The sequence below is a fragment of the Acinonyx jubatus genome, chromosome D1 (assembly GCF_027475565.1).
Source record: "Acinonyx jubatus isolate Ajub_Pintada_27869175 chromosome D1, VMU_Ajub_asm_v1.0, whole genome shotgun sequence".
Lineage (NCBI taxonomy): Eukaryota > Metazoa > Chordata > Mammalia > Carnivora > Felidae > Acinonyx > Acinonyx jubatus.
The window spans coordinates 83,223,847-83,246,113 of NC_069390.1; the positions used below are offsets into that span (position 1 = coordinate 83,223,847).

Sequence of the window (22,267 nt, forward strand, 5' to 3'; positions counted from 1 at the left end):
AGAGGTAGTGGAGTGAAACTTTGCACAAACCATGCTTCAGTTCACCTCAGCAAATATCCACTGAGGGTTGAGGTTGATAAGGTCTGGGATATTTATGTGGAGGGCTGAGAGGGAAAGTCACCAGAAAATAAGTCCTTGTCATATGTCCTTGGACGTTTAGAGAACATCAGGCTTAGTGTCACACCCACTTGAGACAACTATCTTTCAGGTCTGGTTTGAGTGGGCAGGAGAGAGAGCAATGGTTGCGTTGGGAGCAAGCTACACACCCACCAATGACAGGACAATACAGGTAATCCTGGGGGATCAGATAAAATTGTAAAACTGGACTCCTCCAAAAGGCCTACCTGGACTCAATAGTGAGGTGGACAACCAAAGTCCAGGAGACTGAGTGGGGAGCCAGAAGCAGCCAGGTAATGCAGAGGCATGGATGATTAAATGAATCTCTAGTGAAAGATCCTGTGGGGAATCTGAGGGCAATGCATGACTACCAATGAGAGCAAGAGCCAAGTCTGGACGTCTGCCATGCCCAGATGCCACCAAATCCTGATGCAACTGTCTGTATAAGAAAGACCTTTCTTGTCCCCTTACCTCTCTTTCCTGCCCAAGGATAGGTATATATATCAATGGAAAGGAACTTACAGTCCAGAAATAAATTCTTACATTTATGGCTAATTGAGTTTTGACAAGGGAGCTAACACAGTTTAATAGAGAAATAAATTGCTTTCAACAAATGGGGCTGCGACAATTCAATCAGAAATGTAAAAAGAGGTTGGATTCCCTACCTCACACCATATCCAAAAATTAACTAAAAATGGATCATAGACACAAATGTAAAAGCAACAATTGTTAAAATTTTAGAAAAAGACAGGAATAAATCTTCATGACAAGGTAATAGGCATGTTTTAGAAATGGCACCAAAAGCACAATCAACAAAAGTAAAAATAGGTAAATTGCACTTCACCAGAAAGTCCAATTCACCATTTTGTGTGATGAATGTTAAGTTAATTCATCATTTTTTTTCTTCAAATGATACCATCTAGAAAGTGAAAAGACAACTCACAGAATAGGAGTAAATATTTGCTAATCATTTATCTGAGAATACACTTGTACACAGAATATATAAAGAACTTAAAACGCAACAAAAAAAAACGTCAAATAATTCAATTATAAAGTTGAAAGGATCTAATTAGATATTTCACCAAAGAAAATATACAAATGACCAATAAGCATATGAAAAGATGCTTTTATGATGCATCATTTATGATTAGGGAGATACAAATCAAAACCACAATGGATGTCACTCCACACTTCTAGAATGGCTAAAATTAGAATGACAGACAACACTGCTGGCAAGGATGCGGAGAAATTGGAACTCTTACACATTTGTGGTGGAAATGTAAAATGGTGCTGCCTTTTAGAAAGCATTTTGAAAGTTCCTCAAAAATAGAGTTACCATGTAGCTCAGATGTTTACCACCATTAATTGATTAATTAATTAATTAATTACAAATTAAACTATTCTTGGTTGCCAATATATCTCCATTCATCTGGCTAAACTATAAAAATAACTTAAGTAAACTTAATAAAAAAAAAGAAAAAGAAAAAGGTAGAATCAGGGAGGCTTACACAAGGGATTTCAAGAGTAACAATAATGTTCTCTTTCTTAAATGTGTATTCTTGTATTGTTATTCTTTAAACTGTACATAAAGTATACTATAAATATTCTTTCATATGGATTAAATATTCAATAAAGAATGACATACTGAGTATTGGCAAGAACATGAAGCAAATGTTACTTTCATATATTGCTTATGGACAAAAGTTGGTACAACCACTTTGCAATACTCTTTGGTATATACTAATACCAAACATATGTAAAGCCTATAACCTAGCAATTCCACTTTCTGGTATGTATATACTCAAGAGATTTAGTGCCTATTTCAACCAAAAGATAGGTATAAGAGTGTTCATAGCAGCATTAGTCTAAAAAAGCATCAAAATAGATATAGCACAATGTCCATCAATAGCAAATCTGATAAATAATTTGTGTTCTGCTAATACAAAGGAATACTATGCAAAACTTAACCTGTGCTGATAGAGGTCAAAATCCTGGTCACTTTGTGGGAGAGTGTTACTTGAGCCTCCTGGGGTACTGGAAGTTGTTTAGGGTGCACGTGTGTGTGTGTGTGTGTGTGTGTGTGTCTAATTTTTCTGAACTGTGTATGTATTTGTATGTTCTACTGTGCGCATTTTATAACATAGTAATAAAAAAGTGAGAATAGATTTATGTGTCTGTTTTATTTTGGAAACATAAACACAGGATGTATATCTTAAAAAACTTATGAAAATCTTACTTCTGAAGTAAGAACAAGGTTAAACAGATAGGAGAGGAGATGGAACCCACTGAGTATATCTTTTCATGCAGTTTTAACTTTTGAATCACATTAATGTTTTTATATTAAAAAATTACATCAATCAGAGTAGAAACATAACTTTTAGGGGACAGTGGCAGAAACAGAGATTCTACCAATGAGAGCATTGCCCTCACAGATTCCCCACAGGATCTTTCACTAGTAATTTCATCTTCTATTTTACAATTTCCAGTCTTCCTGGGAGTTAGGTTGGGGTCATATGAGTAGTACTGGCCAAAAAGCTTTAAGAATGGATGAAAGCTTTCAGCCTTTGGGCTGAACCAGAAGAGCTGATTTTATTCCTCCATGTGTTCTCTCACCTTGTTTCTGCGACTGTGAATGGTACATGATGAGACCTTGGAGCCACAGGATGGAATTCTTCCCAGATCTCTAAATCACCACATGAACCGAGAAGAGTTGCTCAACTTCTATTAAAATTTTTGAGAGTTAGAAGTAAACTTTTTTTGTGTGTGTGAAAGTTTTTATTTTAATTCCAGTTAACATACAGTGTGATATTAGTTTCAGGTGCACAATATAGTGATTCAACACTTTCCTACATCACCCTGTATAAGAAGTAAACCTCTTTAAAATTATTTATTTATTTATTTATTTATTTATTTATTTATTTATTGAGAGAGTGTGAGCAGGGGAGGGGTAGAGAGAGAGAGGGAGAGAGAGAGAATCTCAAGCAGGCTCTGCACTGTCAGCATTAGAGCCCGACATGGGGCTTGAACTCATGAACTGTGAGATCATAACCTGAGCTGAAATGAAGAGTTGGATACTTAACTGACTGAGCCAGCCAGGTGCCCTGAGAAGTAAACCTTTCTAATTTCGGAACTAGCCTGTTAGCTCAACATAGCCTAGAGTATTCTGATTAATAGAGAAGATGTAAAATTGAGATGATTTGTGGAGAAGGAGGAGACACAGTGGCTATATGAGGGGAATTGAGGAGAGTGAAATAAATATTCTTTATATTCTTCAAAAAATAAGAATGAAAACCTTTATAGAATATTAGAGCTAGAAGAAAACTGCAGACTTTATTCAGTTCTTTTCATTTTGAAGACAAAAAAAATTTAACCAGAGAGACAATCTTGATTGAGTCAAGATCACACAACAAGTTAATGGTAAAGACAGGATTACAACCCTGGTTTTTAGGATCTTGAGAATAGTCTCAGGGTTAGGCTACAATTACTTTTGAGAGCAGCTGAACATTTGCTCAGGATCCTTTGGGTATACTGAACTTCCAATTTCTTGGTGAAGGTTCTAGATGGGAATAGCAGCCACCTGAGCCTCTATCAGGCTTCAGACTTCAGCCCCAACTCTGAAGTCATAGCACAATCTCCTTTTCATTTCTATTTTACTGTCCTTCCCTAGGCAGTCCACTTGAAATCATCAGGAAATATATATATATATATATATATATATATATATACACATTTTAAATAAGAAATGGCACTTTCACTCTTATCGTTTGGGTTATTTTTTTATGATTTGAATCACTGGTGTAAACAAAGTAAAAAAGAACAAGAAAATATCCTTGTTGAGAATTTTGTTCTTCCATCTTTGATTTTTTTGGGGTGGACAGATTCTTTCTTTACATGTAAGAATAAGAAGTACCTGTGGTATTGTTTGCATAAATGTCTAGAGGGCTCAGATCATTTTGTTACAAATTTATTCTTTTGATTTATAAAAATCTCTTTATGCTTTAGCATTGCTCAACACAGGGTAACCAGACATAATCCCCCTGCCCCAATCAAATCTCTATGATTTTGATAATTTCCCCCATGTGTCTTCTTCAGGTTTATATTGGTTATATCTTGTTTTTCTTTCCATCCCCCCATCTCTCCATTTCTGAGCCATCACTCAGGCAGATACTTACTGACCTCTTTTTTCCATCTCCACTTTGACCCAGGAGATTAAAGGAGGCCATTGTCACATCATCATTGGTCAGCCAATCAGGTGAGCACCTCCCGTCAATGACCTCCTTGTTCCAGAGGAGTTCTTCAGCAGTTTCAATGGAAGGAGGGAGCCAAGAAGGAGGCCTGGCATAAGTCCAAAGATGATAATTACAACATGGATTGTGTACATTCTTGCCCGGAAAGGTGCAGGGTTCCCCTTCCCACCAAAAAGCAGTTCGGTAGGTGGAGCTTGGGATAGCTACCTGGAATTGTTTCTCATCCATCTCCTCCCTTCTGAGCCCCCTACTGCACTTCCAAAGAGATCTTATAACATAACTTTGAATAAGAATGGAGGAGGAGGGCTGGTTCTCTAGGTATTCTGAGGGCATTAACTTACCAATTTGTTACAGGACGTTGAAGTTGTAGAAAGTGAGGCTGTATCTGTAGTACAGCACTGGCTGAAAAAGGTAAGATTTCTCTATGACTCAGGGTACCCCAAATTCTAGAGCGCTGGCCTCAGCGGGTGCAGGAATCTGGACTCCTTTCCTCCTAAACCTGGGAAACTCAAATTCATTGCCAAACACCTTACCTAGAGCTGTGTCTAATTCACCAAATTTCCTAGAAGATGCCGGCGCTTGTGTCTTCATCAGAGATGTGTTGGAATCATCACTATCCCCACCCTGCTTCTCAAGAATACTGGATGAGAAGTTTCAGATGTGTCACCTCCAGCTACTGGGCATCTCAGCAGTATCTTGGGATAGGGCCAAGGATTTAATGAGTCCCCTAGAATTCTACAGATAAGCTTGCTATGGAACTTTGAGAGATAAAGTGTGTAAGAAAAGACACACAGCATGTGTAGGGAAAACAGGGAGAAGGAAGAAGAGATACAGAGCAACACTTTCAGGGGAAATTACTCACCTTTCAGACTGAAGAAGAGGCTTCCCAGGACATAAAGGAGAAGATGTCGACCAACTGCCCTCCCACGCATGGCCAAGATGTACATGTGACCAGAGATGTGGTAATTGAGAGTTTGAGGCAATCATCCTAGGGGAGTGGGCAGATAGGCGGACATGCACAATGTCCAATTGAAAAGGGTCTTGGGCAAGTGGGTGGAGCTTGTCCAGGCTGGGTTCCACCCCTCCCAGGGAGTCCTTGCTGGACAGTAGTCACATGCACCCTACCTGGGTTTCCTAGGTGAAGCACCATCTCTCAAAGTCTGATTTGTTGGCAAACCAGAGTCAAGAGGTCCTGGAGGAAAGAACGAGAATCCAGTTCATAAGATGGAGGTAAAACATCTCATTTGCCCTGAGCCGAGTTGTGGGGAGGGAGGCACAAGGGCCCCACCTTCAGTATACCTGGCCAACACAAATTCACAGCTATTCTTCTCCAGAGATGTTGACTTTTTGGCTGAGAAATTTTTCAGTCTTTGGGGTCTTAAGGGAATATTTTTGCTATCTTGAAAGCCCAGCTCATTCCTAAGTTTTAGCATGACTTGAGGGGTTGCAAAACTGGGCTTGCTCACCGTTTCTTAAATGCTTCTGAATAAATTTTAGACTTCTGTTACTTTTGCACTTGATTTGTTCAGAAGTGGCTGTACTTTAAAGAGCAAAAAGAAAATAAGCTCTTAAAATGCAAAAGCCTGAGCCCTCATCTGCAGCTGAGGTGAGAGGAGGTTTCTCAGTGCCCAAGGCTAGAATTCTGTGCTTCACATTATGGTGGCTTTGCCAGCCTCCCGCTATGCCTGCTGGAGCACAGACCACCTGCATCTGCCTCTCTTGGCTCTGAAGGGCTGAGACCTGAGGTGGAGGGAGATGGGCCTGGAAGCCAGCTCATTCTCTCTGGCATGAGCGTCCCTATTTCCTTCAGGACTAGGGTTCACTCAGGGTCTCTTTTCCCAGCCAAAGAAATGTGGGATTAAACAGGTACTCCTGGAAACTGTGGAACAGCTCCCCTCTCATTTCTGTACTCTTTTCTTCCTTCCCCTGCCTCCATCACCAGCTTTGTTCACCTCTACTAAGGAGGACATATTTCTCAAGAAATGTATTTTTGCTGAGGGATATCCAGTTTTCTCTGTTTACCCCTTACAGTGCCATTAGCATTTTAAAACAGTATTCAAATGCTCAGTAATTATGTAATAGGAAAGGGTAGCAAATAATGGAATTTGAGACCTCCTTGGGAAAGACTTTTTGGATGGGAAACGTATTCTAAAATCATAAATGTTGGGGACTGTATACAATCACTGCCGTGCATGTGGGAGACTGTCCCTGCCTGACATAGCTGCACTATATGGAATTGTAAATGTTGCAATTCCTTGGTCTGGATAATATGAACATCATCTTCAGATATTTTTTAAACATTAGCTGTATGGCATAACTAGATTAAAGCTTTGGAGACAACCTACAGTCAATTATCCATGTATAATTTTTCCACTCTGGACTTTCTGTGGATTTTTTAAATCCATAAACTGTGACTGGTTCCCCTATAATCCACTAGTTTTGGTATTATTTTATTAGGTTCAGTAAATATGTAGTCAGGGAATACATATCCCTTCATTAAGCATCAGTGGATACTCATTTATTTGGTAGATGACCACCAGATGTTTGCTAGGACCTCTAAAGAGAGAGAAAATAAGATGGAGTTCCCCGTTTCCAAGGGATAAAAGTGAACTAGGTGGATAAGGTATGCGAATGTTAGAGAAAATGTCAGAAAAGCCATGAAGAGGATCTATAAGAGCATAGCATGGGAGACCCAGCTTGCACAAGCTCTAGGCATTGCTGCCTGGAGTAGCCAGAAGAGGTTTCTAGCAGGACATTTGCTTGGACTGACCCATAAGCTGGGCAGGGACAGGATAAACAGGAGCAGGAATGAGGGGTGTTTCAAGAGATCACGAAAGCCTTGGCAACTTAGCCAATTCCATCAGGCCTCCAGTGCCCAGTGCTGTGGCCCCTTCTCTGAGGTTTCCTGCTTTCTGCCTTGGGCTGGGAGTAATCTCTCCCTTCTCTGGAATTCCTTTATCCTCTCTTGCCTCTCTTTGGACACTGACCCAGCTCTACCTTGTGTGAGCGGTAAATGAGCACATTTATCTCTCCCAGACTTCAAGTCTTCACATTGAAAGCCCCAGAGCACCTAGAACAAGGCAATTTTAATAGATGCAAAAATGGAGGATATAGTGGACACACTGGTTTTGCTGGAGTGAAGGACTTGTGGGGGAAGAATAGAGTTGAGGGGGGCATGAATTGCACCACAGAGAGGAAGGCAAGTCAGCATGGTGAAATAAAACAACAGCAGCAATGAAGGGTCTGCAGCTTCTTTGTGACAGAATTTTCTACAATTATCTCTAAACCATAGTGAATATGGCACAATGTAGGTCATAAAGAGCTGATAAGAAAGTTGGAGAGGAATTCAGAAGGAGTGAATTCCATATCTTACAAGGTTACTCACCTGCTGTGCAACTCTAGTAAAGGCACTTAAACTTTCTGTTTCTTCGACTTTCCCTAGGACCATTTGCTACCTACCCAGGATTATTGAGTGGCTCAGGGATACTTGATAGTAAAACAAAACAAAACAAAACAAAACAACCCTTGTGTGCCTCATGAAAGAGGAGTGAAGGACAAGATCAAAATTTCATGGCGACAGAATATTGTTTATATGATTCCAACCCATTCACTATGCTTAGTGATAAAGAAACTCAGGAATTCCAAATGTTTGAATGGTGTTTTTCAGCCATACTCGTATCTTCCAAGTGCCAAGTGAGGTGAGGGAGGATGTTATGCGAGACCGAATAGAGCAGGTGAGACGAAGGTAAGCCATTTGGGACAAATTGATTTGTACTCCTAACTGGGGGCAAGTGGCAATGGGGGTGGCTGTTAGCCTCTCCTCTGTGGGTCTCCCTGGCTCCAGACCACACCTGGGTTCCATGGCCATGCCTGAAGCCCTTCTTGGCTGAGTGTCTCTTTGTGGGACTTTGCTCCAGGACCCGAATGGGGCAATGGCTCAGGCATGGGCTGTGTGGGCATCTCAGCTCCACGCCATGATCTGGATGTGCACTCTGGGTAAGCTTTGCCATCCGGCAGCCTCCCCTTTGCTGTGTTCTTCATCTGCAGCCTATGCAATCTTACGGATGAATCATCTCAGGAGATTCACAACAGAACTTCCTATGCAGACTGCTGAGAGCTACAGGTGAGAGGGCCAACAGGTGAGGAAAAGATGCTGTCCTGGGTGTGAGACAGTGTCCTGGGTGGAAGTTTGATTATAAAGTTTAGCTTTTCATTTTGGTGAGGAGGCCTACACTTGGGGCCAGTGGGGGTGTTGGTGAGGTTACCTTAGGCTTCTGCAATGCCTTTCTAAAGTTTCTGAAAGGACTTGAAGTCAAGTTCAGGATTTGACCTCTCTGACACTTTTAGCTGTGGTGTCACAGTGAGTGCTTCTAAGCCTGGAACAGGTAAGGGACCACTTGGGATCTTGTGTTAGTAGGTTGTCAGAGGGCCTGCTGCTCTGCATTTTTAACACCCCAAGGCATTGCTGCTATTGGTCTACTGACCCTACTTGAACCACAAGGTCACAGAGCACTGGGGTCAGGAGTGAGGGCATATATGTTTTGACCCTTCCACCAGTTGGGACTTGGATTTGGGTCCCATGGCTTCTTGGCCTGCATTTGGTACCTGTGTTCACAATAGTGGCCATTTACCTGGCTCTGGTAGGTGGAAGACCAATGACAGTCGATGCACTACAGAGGCCATCCATTCAGGAAAAGGTTACTGCACCCCTGTCAGGTGTGAAGACTGAACTGGATGTCATAGGGGACTGAAGGAGTGATTTAAACACAGTAGAACCCCAACATACTTTCAAGGAAGGCTATGGAGATATAGCACTGGCATTTATGGAATTCTTATTGTATACCAGCTTCAGCACAAGGCATTGTCAAGATTTCTCATCTGATCGAAAAGAACCTTAAGAGGAGGGCATTGTTCAAACCCACTATACAGATGGCACAGGATACTGGCTTTTAGTCCAACTCCATGTGCCTCAATTTTTTCAGACTTTAGAACATTGCCTTGAGGACAATGGCTTCCAGCACTTAGTAAATGACATGATGTGCCATGTCAATTGTTTACTCATTAAAGAGATAAGGAATCTGGGGTGCTTGCAGGGTCTTCTGAAGTTTGAAGAAGCAGATTTCAATTTGTATTTTCAAAATAGGTCAATTCAAATGGAAAGTTTCAAGTTTGAAGAAAGCCAAGTTTCAACCCCAGCTTTGTCTGATACACCATCGTCCTTTCCCTCCATGGGTTTTTCTGCTCTAGGTGCACCTCAATGAATGTTGGGGTTGTGGGCTTTGGAGGCATGATCATCAAGCCCTGTAGCCATCCTGCATATCTGTGATGCACCCCTGCATTTCTCTGATGCAATCCTCTGCTTCCCAGGTTCATGTCCTTTAGGGTCAAGGAACAGCCTGTGTCAGAAGAACGTCTATTACCCCTTGACCTGAGGAGCGACTACACCTGGGGAGATAGAATCTGGTGGGTGAGCCTTTCCTTGTGACAGTGCAACACTGGAATCTTCCTGCTGAACTGCTAATAAAGAGACATGGTATTTAATCACTATCCTGGTCTCTGGTGTGAGTGCTTTGCCATCCATTCATTCATCAGGCTCTGAGCACCTCATGGGCTTGGCTCTGGGGACTCACAGCTTGCAGCTTTTTGGGGAGGCAGATGACAGGCCAGAACAGAGCTGTGTCAGCAGGCCATGTGGGGTGCTCCTGGAACACTAGAAGGGGTGCTGGGCTAGGCCAGGACAGGAGGATTTCTGGGGGAAGTGTGCCTTGTTTGTTTCACTCAAGTATTTATTTTATCTTTATTTCTTCTCTAGCTCTCTTCCCGTCTTTATGTAGATCCAAGTTTCTGACTTATTCCTTTCCCTTTCTGAAGAACTTTTAATAGTTCTTGTAAGGCAGGTCTACTGGAGACAATTTGCCTTGAGTTTTGTTTGAGAAGGTATTTCTACCTCACTCATGAAGGACAATTTTGAGGGACATAAAATTCTAGGGTTTTTTTTGTCTTTAACACTTTAAATACGTGCCCCACTCTCTTCTTGCTTGCATGGCTTAAGAATGGATGTTACATGGAATTTTTATCCTTGCTTCTCTTTAGGTAAGGATTTTTTCCTACTCAGGCTTCAAGAATTTTTTTTCCATGTCTTTGATTTTCTGCAGTCTGAATATACTATGCCGAGGTGTAGAGTAGGTGTAGGTGTAGAGTAGGTGTAGGTGTAGAGCTTTGAATGTTTACCGTGCTTGGTTTTCTGAGCTTCCTGGATCTGTTGTATGGGGTCCACCATTGCAAAATTTTCAACTACTATTACTTTGACCATTTTTTTTCTGTTCTCTTCAGTTTTCTCCTCCTGGTATTCTCATTATGCATACATTGTACCTTCTATAATTGCCCCAGTTTTTTTCCCATTCTGTTCCCCCATTTTTTCCCATTCCTTTTGTTATCTTTACTTTTTAGTCACAGAACTTTCTGTTGGCATTTCTTTGAACTCAATGTTTATTTCCTTGGTTCTGTCTAGTCTACAGATGAGTCCATCAAAGACATTCTTGATTTCTATTACAGGATTTATTATTCCTGGCATCTCCTTGTGATTTTTCTTAGGGTTTTCTTTGTCTCTGCCTACATTGCCCATCTATTCTTGTGTATCGTCCACTTTTTCTATCAGATTCTTTAGCATGTTTATTATAGCTTTAAATTCCCAGTCTGATAATTCCAACATCTCTGCCTTATTCGAGTCTGGTTCTGATGCTTGCCTTGTCTCTTCAAGCTGTATGTTTTTTTATTTTTTATTATTTATTTTTTTACCTTTTATCATATAGCATAATTTTTTGTTGAAAGCCAGATATGCTGCATGAGATAAAGAAGCCCAGACAGATAGTGTGAGGTTTTATGTTTATCTGGTTAGGAGTTAGGCTGCATTTCCTCTCTCCAGCAGCTGTAGTTTCAGAGACTAGCATTTCTTTTTGTCCCCTTGCTTTTGTCTTCCTTGTTGTTAGGTTTCCCCAGAGGTTCTTTCTTAAAAAGGGTCTGAGACTTATAATTCTTTCAGCTGAACCTCCCCTCCCCCCCCCCCCACTGCCCATTGTTTTATAGGGGACTAGTGATGTGGTGGTGAGGTCTGAGAGGAGAGGGGGAAGGTCCTAGGGTCCTCTGATCAGGTGTCAGTCTCTTAGGGAGCCTGTGCCCCTGTCTGTGTCCGTCTCACCTTTCCCCTCCCCCCACCTCCATGTTAGGAGAGGCAGGAAGGCCAGAGAGGGCCACAGTTGGATGTTTTCCTTCCCTCAGGGTAGGCTCTGGAAAAAAACAGTCTACCTTGAGAACAGGCCTTTGTTAAGGAGAACAGAATGCTCTGGACATATTTCAAAATGGCTATTTTCCTCTCCCTTTGCTGAGGTGGGCAAGAAGGAGGGGTTCTAATCTTTACTGTGAGAACCTGGTTGGGCTTCTGGAGGGAAAACTCAGAAGTGGAGGGCCTCTTAAGATTGGGCCCCTGGACTTATTAAATCTCAAGCTTGTCCACATTGAGCCACCAGCAATTCATCAATTACATTTAAGTTTCCCTACTCTGATGCTGTTTCCTAGAGGTTACTGTGTCTAAGATGTAATTCTCCATAATAACCTGTCTCTCTCTCCAATTCTCTGGTCAGCATTTTGCCCTTTGACCTAAATTCTCTGATGGATCTAGGAACTATTGTTGGTTTTTGGTTTGTTCGGTTTTTTTTCTAATTGTAAGATTGGGAGTGACAATTGCAAGCTCTTTACATATTAGACTGGAAATTGAAAGTCTTATTCAGGTCTTTATTGAGTGTCTGCTAACGTGGACTGAGCACCTACTGTGTGCCATGTACTATCCAAGCAGCCCTCTGATATAGATGCTATTACCACATGAAAGGAGACAACACAAGACCGAGTATCTTGAGTTACTTTGGTGACATCAGAGTTTGAGAACATGGCCTGGCTTCTGGCTCCCAAAACTTCTCTCTCAGCCACACTGTTGTACTATGTGTGGGCCTGGGCTAGGCCTGGGGAATGAAACAATAAGTAGGACCCACCCTCTCTCTGCTCTCTTCAACTTCATTTTGATAGGTTTTGATAAGTTTTAAACAGTCACAATTTTCACAGTTACTATAAAGGAGAAGTACTATATATAATGGGAACTTGCCCTAATCAGAGAATAAAACAGATTTATTTTTGATTATTTGAAAATCATCATCCCCATTGCACAGACGAAGAACTGGAAGTTCAGAGAGGTTAAGTAGCTCTCCTGATGTCACACAGCCATCCAGTGCCCTTAACCACTCCATTGTGCAGCTAAGCTGGGGGAAGGGTCATTTTGGTTGATTGTGGTAGTGAGCCTTGGCCAGTAAGACACTGTAGAAGGGAGAGAGGTGGAGGTAGGACACGTCCTTATCCACCATGCCCCACTACTCCCAGAGGTCAGGAATGCCTGCACTCTCCCTCTCCATCACCTTTCCCTTCCAGCCTGCTTGCCTGCTTGCCCCAGTGGGGAGGCAGAGGGCCAAGGACAAAGTAGGAGTTGACCAGCCAGGGGACAGAGGAGCAGAGCTAGGCAGTGGTAGGTGAGAGGGCTCTGGGATGAGGAGAAGAGTATGATGTGACAGAGAAAATGCCAAAAGGCCACTCTAGCTGGATGGGAGCAGGAGGAAGAAAGGCCACAGAAGAAGCTGTTGAGAGGGGGCCAGGGCCAGACCATATGGTCTGGGGGCTTTGTCTTAGCAAAGATGAAAAGTGCAGGAATGTTGGAGGAAGAAGGGGATCACATATGTAGAGGCGGGCTGAGCTACAGGGTGGAAGCAGGGACCTCAGGAGAGGTCTCTTTGGGGAGGTGAGGGGATGTAGAGGAACAAAAGGATTTGAACAGGACAGACATGACTTGGTGATGTGTGGCACCAGAAGAACTGGGGAGAAGAAAAGTCCTGGGGGTGCAGCTGTCTGTGGAACTGCCACTTACTCAGATAGGGGAGTCTTGGTTGGGGGAGATAAGTTAAGTTTGGGTAATGATTTAGGCCCCTGTAGAATATCTCAGTGGTGATGTCAAGCAGGTGGATGACGGATAGACAGAACTGGGCTTGCAGTGGGGAGTCGACAGCTGCAGGAGGAGAGAAGTAGGCAAGAAGTAAGCAGGCCTTTTTCAGCAGTCCTGGATGTGACCTTGCCTTCTCAACCCCTCACTCATTATCTTGGGAAGGCAAGGAGTGGTGATTACCTTGCCAGGGCTGCATTTTGTGAAGGGACAAAGCCCTCTTCACTACCCACCTATGAGGCTGTTTTGCCAGAAACCACCAGATGGCGCCATTTCCACACAAAATCATTTTCTGAAGGTGAACTGGTCTTTCCTTTGAGTCAGACCGTGGGTGCGTGGCAGGATTTAAATTTTAGCACGATTTGGGAAGTCCAAACAGATGGAAGGCCTTTGAATATCTCAGTTTAATGATGGGTACAGTTCACATCCACATACATGAACTATATAGGGGCTATTCATTCAAATAAAAATTGAGTGTTTACACCCAGCATTGTGCTAGATAGAGTATGGAGATACCCAGATGAATACTCTGTCATCTATCCTCAGGGAGCTCAGAGTGGTGGAGGGGCTGACATGCAAACAAATTTTCAATGTTGTGTGTAAATGAACCAAGAGGGTATATATGGTAAAGCAGAAGAGGGAGTGATTTTCCCTGCTTGGGAGAAAAGGTGCAGACTTCCCAGCAGAGGTGACATTTAAGTAGAGGATTTGCCAGGCTGTTGTTGTGAAGGAGGGTTCTTTTAGGCAAAGAGAATACTCAAATGGGAAGGCATTCAGAATGTTTGGGGCATTGGACCTGGGCCTGAATGTTTGAAATGCAGGATATGGTGGGGAGAATAGTGGGCAGGGAGGTTGAGTAGTGCATAGGTGGGGATCCCACAGGTGTGTGCAAAACAAGCCCATGAAACCTGCTGCAAGACGCCAAGGAAAAGATGAGCCAAACCTGCAATGCTGGTCAGGCAACGCTTCTCTGGAGAGAGGAGAGGTGCATAGGGTTCCAGCTTTAGGCACTTGGAAAAGAGGGGAGCCCACTGCACTCAGAAAGGAAAGGAGACCTACAGTTTTGGGCTCTGACTTGGGAGGTAATGGTTAAGGAGCTCACAAGCCCCCACAGCTCTCTCACATACAAACATCTGGAGTTTGGGGAGAGAGGGACCTACATTAGTATTATAGTCGCAGCTCCTTCAAACCTAGGGTGGAAATGAAATCATTAAGTGGCTCAAATGGAGTTTTGTTCTGTGCATGATTAACCCCAGGAGGGGAGTTTGGGAACAAATATGCCTCCTCTACCTGTATTACAGGGGGACTGAGCCATGGTAAATTAAAAGAAAATCACTGGCAAATTTGGGATCAGTCAGCTGTGACCAAGCCATTTGTGTAGTTAAATGGAGCTGAAAGAGCTAATAAAGGCTTTGTGGGTCATGGATCTTTCTGTGAGGGGAGGGCATGGGAGATGGGGGTGGGTGGGTGGGGGGGGGTTGGTCTAGAGTGATGCTTGTAGAAGTTATACCTGGGACTTCTTGGTGGTGGTGGTGGTGGTGGTGGTGGAGGGGGGTGGGGGGAAGTTGGCCTGTTCTCATCATCCAAGAGTGTGTCATGTCCTAACGGGGAACTTGTTAATTCTAGACAGAGATAGCGACACAGACCCAGACTTGGGCCTCTGGTGTCTCATAGAGGACAGACTTGGTCTTTGCAAAGCAGAGGCTTGGGACACCAAAGGAGAGAGGAGCCAGTACCTCCTGAGTCTGTCAATGCAGAATGCGGTCCATATAGGGGGGTTAGGATCCACATGCTGTAATGAACAGTACCAAATGTGGGGAAATGCAGGATGAATACCCAGCCAGTGTCCGAGGGTGTCCACTGAGAGGTAGGGTGGGGCTCTGGTCCATCCCCAGAGGAGAATGTAAGGCACCCAGTAGACAATGCCAGGCAGATGGGCTGCCCAGGAGCAGACGGGGAGGGGCTGGGGAGGAGAAGTGGAGACAGCAGGGAGGTGTTAAAAAACAATTCAACCCAGTCAACTAGAAGATCAAATTGTCTTTATTAAACCATTGGGTAGCCTACCATCTAGCTAGTAGAGGGGAGCTTCCCAGGAGCTGTGCAAAATGGAAGGTTTTTATAGGAAAGGGAGTGGGGCGATAAAATTATTAGGGAAAGAAAAGGATTGTTTCCTAGTCAGGTTGAGCCCGGTTAGGGGGAGAGCAGGGAGGGGGTTCTATTTTGCAGGCTGCCTCATCATCTTTGGGGGGGGCGGTTGGAGAGGGTCCAGGTGTCAGATTACTTCAAAGGCACTGATAAGAAAATTCCTGACTGGTTAAGACAGCATTTCGGAGGGAGGTTGAACTGCAATTAGATAGGTTCAAATCCCGGTTTAGGGACTGTAAGTGACGTCTGTAGTTTTCCATTTAACAGAGGAACCCAGGCTCCAGCTCCTGCAGGCACCTTCCTCAGACTCTGGGACTAAACACCACGATGTGGCTGCAGGTGTGGAGTAGGGAGGGTGCACAGTCCAGAAGATAAAGCAAGGACCTGGCCTGGCCCAGGCCCCTTCTGGGTGACTTAGCTGAGGATGCTAACGTGTGGCCCCCCGCACCGCAGGGACTGGTTCTGCTTATGTTTACCTCCCCTCCCCAGGTGCTCAGCCACCTGTGCCCATCCCCTCCTCCCCCCCCCCCCCCCCGCCCCCCGCCCGCCTCCGCCACGGCCTGGAAGGGTGGGGGCCGACCAGGAGACCTTCGCAGAGCCACCAGACGCAGTGTTCGACATGCTTTCCAATTACTTGGCAGGCTCGGCAGCGATGCTCGAAATTCATTTCGCATCCTGAGAGGGGAAAACAAAGGCAGGGGAGAGCAGCAGCTGCTCTGGGTGAGCTTGGGAAGCTTTGCTCCCAGCCAGGCGGAACTGAGCCAGCGGGGCGGGCGCAGGCGGCAGGGGGCGCTGCCGGTCCTCTCTCCAGCCTCGCCCCTAGCCCCGGCCTCACACTCCGCAAGCCTTGGCCCTTCCACCTATCTCCCCCGCCCCCACTCCCGCCTTGACTTGTGCCCTGTTTCCCCTCTCCCCCTGCGTCAACGTCTGCCCCCAGTCTCTCCCTCTCCTCTCCCTTGCTCCCCCTTCACTTCTCCCCCTCCTTGCCCCCTTCCTCTGCCTTGCTCTCTTCCCCACTGCCTCATTCCCCGTTAACCCTACTTTGCTCCCTTCCCCCTGCCTCATACCCCTTCCCTCTGCCGCCCTTCTGCCCCTCTCCCCACCCCTCCCTGCTTCCCTCCTTCTCCCTCCTCTGTCTCCCCGCTTCTCCTGCCTCATCCCACTTTACCCGGCCTCTCTCCTTCCCGCTCAATCCCTTCAACCCCTCTTTCCACCTCGACCTCTCCCCCCTCCACTACCTCCCCTCTACTTCGCTTGCCTCACTCCTGTTCAACTCCTATCTCTACTCCTCCTCCAGTGTTCTGTTCGTGGGACCTGGGGATCCTGCAGCACGGCAGGAGGAAGTGCACTTGGGTTTTCTCAAGGAGTGTGGAGACCAAGTCTTGCAGCCAGAAGTCCCCATGAGTGGGCTTTGTTGGAGTGAGGGAGGCAGTGGTGAGACTTTGAGGGGAAGATAGCAAAGGCAGCAGCTGGTTAGTGGAGAAGGTCCAAACCAGCAGCTTGTGAACAACTCTTTGGGCATAACCATTGACTGTGGTTACTGACCAATTTGTTTCCTTACTGATGGGCTCCTTTACAGTGTGCACCTGCAGGGGATGGTGTGTGCCTCTACCCCCTACTGAGTGTCTGATATAGGTGCTCAGTGAATACTGATGGAAGGAATATGTGGCTGCGTGGGTCTCTGGTGCCCAGTCTGGGCCTCCAAGATTTGTGTTAATATTTTCTTAGTGTGCATCTTGGTTCAGGGGCCTCCGCCACCATTGCTGGGGGCCCTCATTTTTGGTGCCCTTCCTAAGACACCTTTCTGTGGGTGGGCCTGGAAGTCCTGCAGATGAAGGAATGGGTCCCTGAGAAGTGGTTTGGTCGGTGAGAGGCCATTACAAGGAGACCAGCAGCTATAGCAGTGCCTGCCTTATAAGTGGGATGCATGGAAGGCCTGGTGAGAAACTACATGTGGCATATTTTGATAAAGAAGATGCATTTACTAAATGTGTGTGCACATGTTTTTTTTCTTGTTTTTTTTTTGTTTTTTTTTGTAGGCAATATAGCATAACTGCTGAGAACAAGTGCTAAGATTGCTTGCACTGGAATCCAGGCTCTACTGTTTAGAGGCTGTGTGCCCTTGAGCAAGTTTCTTAACCTCTCTGTGACACAGTTTCCTTGAATTTTTGGGAAGATCAAGTGAGATCACCCCTGTCAAGTGTGCGGCGTGTACCTGGCACTTGGGAAACTGTCAACTGTCAAAACATGGTGGCCATGATGGTGATTATCTCCAGGAAGAGCCATCCATCCTGGTTCAACCCCTTTCTGACGGTGATGGATGGTTGGCTATTATTCTTTACATTCATAAAATACTCTCCTCAGCACTTTGCAGTGAGAGGTGGTGATCTAGTCACTCTGTGAAGGAATACTCAGTCCCTGGTCTGTAGGAGCTGATATTGGAAGTTGAAAGATTCTGGGTGCATCTGAAGACGCTGGGGGAATACAGACAAAGAGTGAAAATAAAACTCACAGCCCAGTGCGTGAGGCTGTATGTTGGAGATCTATACTCAGTCAGGTCAGGGATTGCACCTCTTCAAGAGAGGCAAAGTTTGCCTAGAACAACCAAGACCCAGCTCTGCAGACTCTCAGGACATGCTCCCTTGGGGACGGGCTGGACTCCGTGACTCCCCTCACACTCTGGGAAGTGTCTCTGGATCTTGTGCCAACTGAGAAAAGGCACTGCTTTCTCTGACCCCAGGCTACCCTAAGTTCTGAGGAGAGCAGCCCCTCCGTGGCCTGGATCAGGAGGGGGGAGGGTGTGGCATATGGTGGCCAGCAGGTGATGCTGTTGATCCAGTGTTGCCAGCTCCTGGTCCCTAGATGGCACCTCCCCCTCCCATTCAACCCCAGGCTGCGGATTTCTCAGCTGTGTGCCCCGTGTGCACCACAGACCCTGCCACCGGTGCTCCGTTAGCACCTACACTTGGCTCCTGTGTGTGTCCTCCTGGTGGGGCAAGCTCCTCTGCCCACTCAGGGCTGCCTGGTTTGGGAGCAAGCAGAGGGCTGTAGCCTTAGTTTTCAGGGTAGAAAGAGCCTTGCTCCCCAACTGCAGGCAGAGGCCTGGGGAATGCAGTCACTTGGCCACTCTACAGAGCGGCAGCCCCTTGCTGCATACCGCTTGGGGCTTCTGGGATGCCCTTCGAGGAGGAGTAGAATGAGGGGGAGAGTATGCAGCGTGTGTGTGGACAAAGGAAGGAGAATCACTGTGAATCAGTCCTAGGGATTCAGAATCTGTTTTTGGGACCAAGTCCACTTTCTGCAGAGCTGGAAGTAAAGCACTGCTTCTCCAGGTTTGGTGGGCAGCCGAGTCCCACCAAAGCATGGTGGCACTTGTTAAAGATGGAGATTTCTGAGCGCCACCTGATTTATTTTAAAGGGTAGGCTTTGGACAAAACCCATTTTTATCAGACCCATGCAGGTGATTCTGAGACAGCTGTCCTCAGGCCATGTGTTGAGATGCACAGGGATAAAAACCACTGCCATTTCTTAATAGAGGAGAGCTTGGGAAATCCAGGGTCAGCACCAGGAGAACATTCTACTCACTTCAGCTGCTTACTTCACCTGGTCTTTGGGGGCTCCTTTTACCAATTACCACTGTGTCATCTCAGGGCTTCTTCTTCTGCTTTGTCCAAGAGAATTAACAAAAGGGAAATAAGCAGAGAGAGAAACAAGTCCCAGAAAATTGGGTATGTCAGTAATCTTATTCAACTTGAGCCCATGAAATACTCCTCCCCTTCCCTTGATCCCTTCTCTTTAATCTCTCTCACCTAGGATCTCTTGGTTTCTAGCTTGTTCTGAGTCCTTCCTGAAGGGTGTGTGGGTGTGTGTGTGTGCATTTTGTTTCCCTGCTCTCGTATTGTCAGCATCAAATAATGCCTTGTGAAGTAAAAGGAGTAAAAAGGATGCTTTTCTTTGCGTTTGCACTGTTTGCGCTCCATTTTCTCAGGACCCTTGGTCGACTGTCTGCGAAGCTACGGGGAAGGGGCAAGAGAAGAGGATGGAGGCAGCAGCCCTGTGTCCATTGCTGCCTTGCCTGCACCAGCTGTGTCAGCAGGGTTGACCCATCTCACTTCTCTAGACTTGGGTTTTTGCCAGCTGTCAGAGTATCCTCTCAGTGCTGGTGTGACACTAGATGTGTGTCATGGGACAATGTGTGTGAAGCCTCCTGTGCATTGCCCGGCAGAGCTGGTGTTCAGTGGTGTCACCTACCCCGACCTCTCCCTGTACTCCTTTTCTCCAGAGTTCAGAAGGGCAAGCGTTCAGGCAAATCATTCAGTGTATCTAGGCCCAAGCTTACCTCTCTGGAAAATGGGACTGTTGAAGCACCTGCACCCAGAATTGGTCCTGGCCAAATCAGTGGAGTATGGATGGATGCTGTGATGTAGCTGATCCCTTCGCTCCCTCCTGCTTTAAGGGCCTGGTGAGACTTTGATGTCTGCCTGTTCTTTGCTCTGTCCAGACCTCAGACCTGCCTGCTCTCTTCTCCCATGCTGGGTTTGGGTAGCGGATCACAGGGGCTTGGCCTTGAGAACCACATAGAATTGTGGTTCGATAAATTGTGTTGAGGGAATCAAACCTTGGATTGACTGTGTGGCCCTGGGCTCATGGGTAAAGTGGGAATAATAACATCTACATGGCAGGAACAGAGCAAGTGTATGTACACCTTTGAACAGCACCCTGCACCCTTACAAAGTGGCCCCATAAATGTGACTATAACAGTATGACTCTGAAGCGATGGCCTTTTCCTGCCTCCACCTCTCTGGGGACTTTTTTAAATCAGAAAAGCTGTGTTTCTATCTAGGCACCACTCACCCTGTGCTTTGAAAGGGTGGAGAAAAGGCTCAGAGGGAATGTTGTCAAGTTCCTGATGGGTGAAAAAACATCGTTTTTATTTCCTCAATAGGAGAGGATAAAGCCAGGTTGAGGCTGCCTCTCTACCAAATCCCCAAATCTGAGACTCCTTCTGGTTTCTACCCCAGGAACCCTGAGGGTTTGCACCAGGAAGTTCAGTTTGGACAACTAATTTATTTGCTTCCTCCAAAAGCAGTTATGGGCATGTGTGTAATTCTTTTCATGATGTTTGTGCATCTCTGGACTTCCAAGAGTGATTTTACATTTATTTATTTTTTGAGAGACATAGAGACAGAGCACAAGCTGGGGAGGGGCAGAGAGAGAAGGAGACACAGAATCTGAAGCAGGCTCCAGGCTCCAAGCTGTCAACACAGAGCCTGATGCAGGGCTTGAACTCACAAACCGTGAGATCATGACCTGAACCGAAGTCGGATGCTTAACCGAGCCACCCACGCGCCCCTCCAGGAGTGATTTTAGATGATGAGGCTTGATCTCCAGAGCTCACTTGATCTGTGCCTCTGCACCCAGCAGGACAGATTGATGACCCATCCCAGACAGATGCAGATCCTGCTTCTCCAACACATCTATGGGCCTCACTGCTAGCCTATTCCTCTCTCCTACAACTCTGTGGACCTTCTATGCTTCAGGCTGAAATACCCTTCCTACCTCCATTTTCTGTTCTGAACTCTGCACTTGCCCTTTAAGACCAGCTCAAATGTTTCCTCTTGTTTACTTGCTCCCAGCTTGTCAACAAAGATCAAGTTTATTTCTACATCTTGCTGTGTATATCTGTATTTAGCACATTTTTTACATTATGTATATTTTTAAATTTTCTTAATGTTTGTTTATTTTTGAGAGAGACAGAGCACAAGCAGGGGAGGGGCAGAGAGAGAGGGAGACACAGAATCTGAAGCAAGCTCCAGGCTCCAAGTTGTCAGCATAGAGCTTGATGTGGGGCTCAAAACAACCAACCATGAGATCATGACCTGAGCCAAAGTCGGATTCTCAACCAACTGAGCCACCCAGGCACCCCATATTATATTTTTAAATAGTTCCTTTTTTTTTTTTTTTTTTGGTAATCAGTCTGCCAGACTTGCTAGATTGTAAAATTCCTTAGGGCAATATCTAGGTTTTGTTCACTTTGTTCACTTTAGTAGGTGCTCGGTAGAACTTGATTTGATTCAGTGTAGTGTAAATCACCCCACTGGAATGCAAGCCTATTTGTTTGTTATGTTCTGGGACCTGGGCTAACTCAGACCCTGTCTGTATTACTAAAGGTTGCATGTTTCCATGGCCCATTCCCCTCACCTCCAATCACTATCTGCACTCTGATGTGTAAATTGTGTGCTTCCTTCCCTGACTGAAACCTTGCTAGGGTGTAAGGAGGTCCCCCCAGAAATGAACCCTGGCTATGAAAACATCTTTCTAAAGTTTACTTGGATGATGGTTCCTATAGTGATTAATAGCTTCAGGGGTGATCTTTTGGTGTTGCTATTTCTGCTTAGTACTGAACACAGAGTCCTCTCAAGGAACACGAAGATGGAAAGAAAGGATAGGCAAAATGCAGTTTTTACAGACTTCCTCTTCTCGTGGGTCTCTTTCTCTCTCCATTTGTGTCTTTCCATGAAGCTTACCTTTGGCCTTACAGTCCCTATCTGGATGCTTGCTTCATTGCTAGGAGTAAGTCCTCACCCCATCCTTTGTGATCGGGGTACACAGAGAACAATTACAGGGGGATCTACCACTCATACAGCTGTGTTTGGCAAAGAGGCAGAAGAATTCCCCCAAAGAAGGACACTTGGTGAGGGATCCTGTGCATTTTGGCTAC

The 22,267-nt window shown here is 45.3% G+C and overlaps 1 protein-coding gene across 4 annotated transcripts; it reads left to right on the forward strand.

Annotated features, from left to right (window-relative positions):
- The first annotated feature begins 4,378 nt into the window (after positions 1 to 4,378).
- On the forward strand, positions 4,379 to 9,818 carry SPATA19 (spermatogenesis associated 19). 4 transcript variants are annotated; one of them, XM_053202636.1, is made up of 7 exons: positions 4,379 to 4,547; positions 4,719 to 4,775; positions 5,234 to 5,326; positions 5,503 to 5,594; positions 8,032 to 8,109; positions 8,382 to 8,503; positions 9,732 to 9,813. In XM_053202636.1, exons 1-6 carry the CDS (start codon positions 4,470 to 4,472, stop codon positions 8,476 to 8,478), a joined length of 495 nt encoding a protein of 164 aa, XP_053058611.1. In that variant the 5' UTR covers positions 4,379 to 4,469; the 3' UTR covers positions 8,479 to 8,503; positions 9,732 to 9,813. The 4 variants fall into 4 exon arrangements, with proteins under 4 accessions (XP_053058611.1, XP_053058610.1, XP_026892200.1 ...); XM_053202635.1 differs by having other exon boundaries at positions 4,380 to 4,547; positions 8,382 to 8,487; positions 9,732 to 9,818; XM_027036399.2 differs by having other exon boundaries at positions 4,385 to 4,547; positions 8,412 to 8,503.
- The last annotated feature ends 12,449 nt before the right edge of the window (positions 9,819 to 22,267 follow it).

Coding starts and splice junctions, on each gene's coding strand:
- SPATA19 (XM_053202636.1), top strand. CDS start 4,470: ATGATAATTACAACATGGATTGTGTACATTCTTGCCCGGAAAGGTGCA. Junction 4,548..4,718: donor TCCCACCAAAAAGCAGTTCG/GTAGGTGGAGCT, acceptor AATTTGTTACAG/GACGTTGAAGTTGTAGAAAG. Junction 8,110..8,381: donor ATAGAGCAGGTGAGACGAAG/GTAAGCCATTTG, acceptor GCCATCCGGCAG/CCTCCCCTTTGCTGTGTTCT.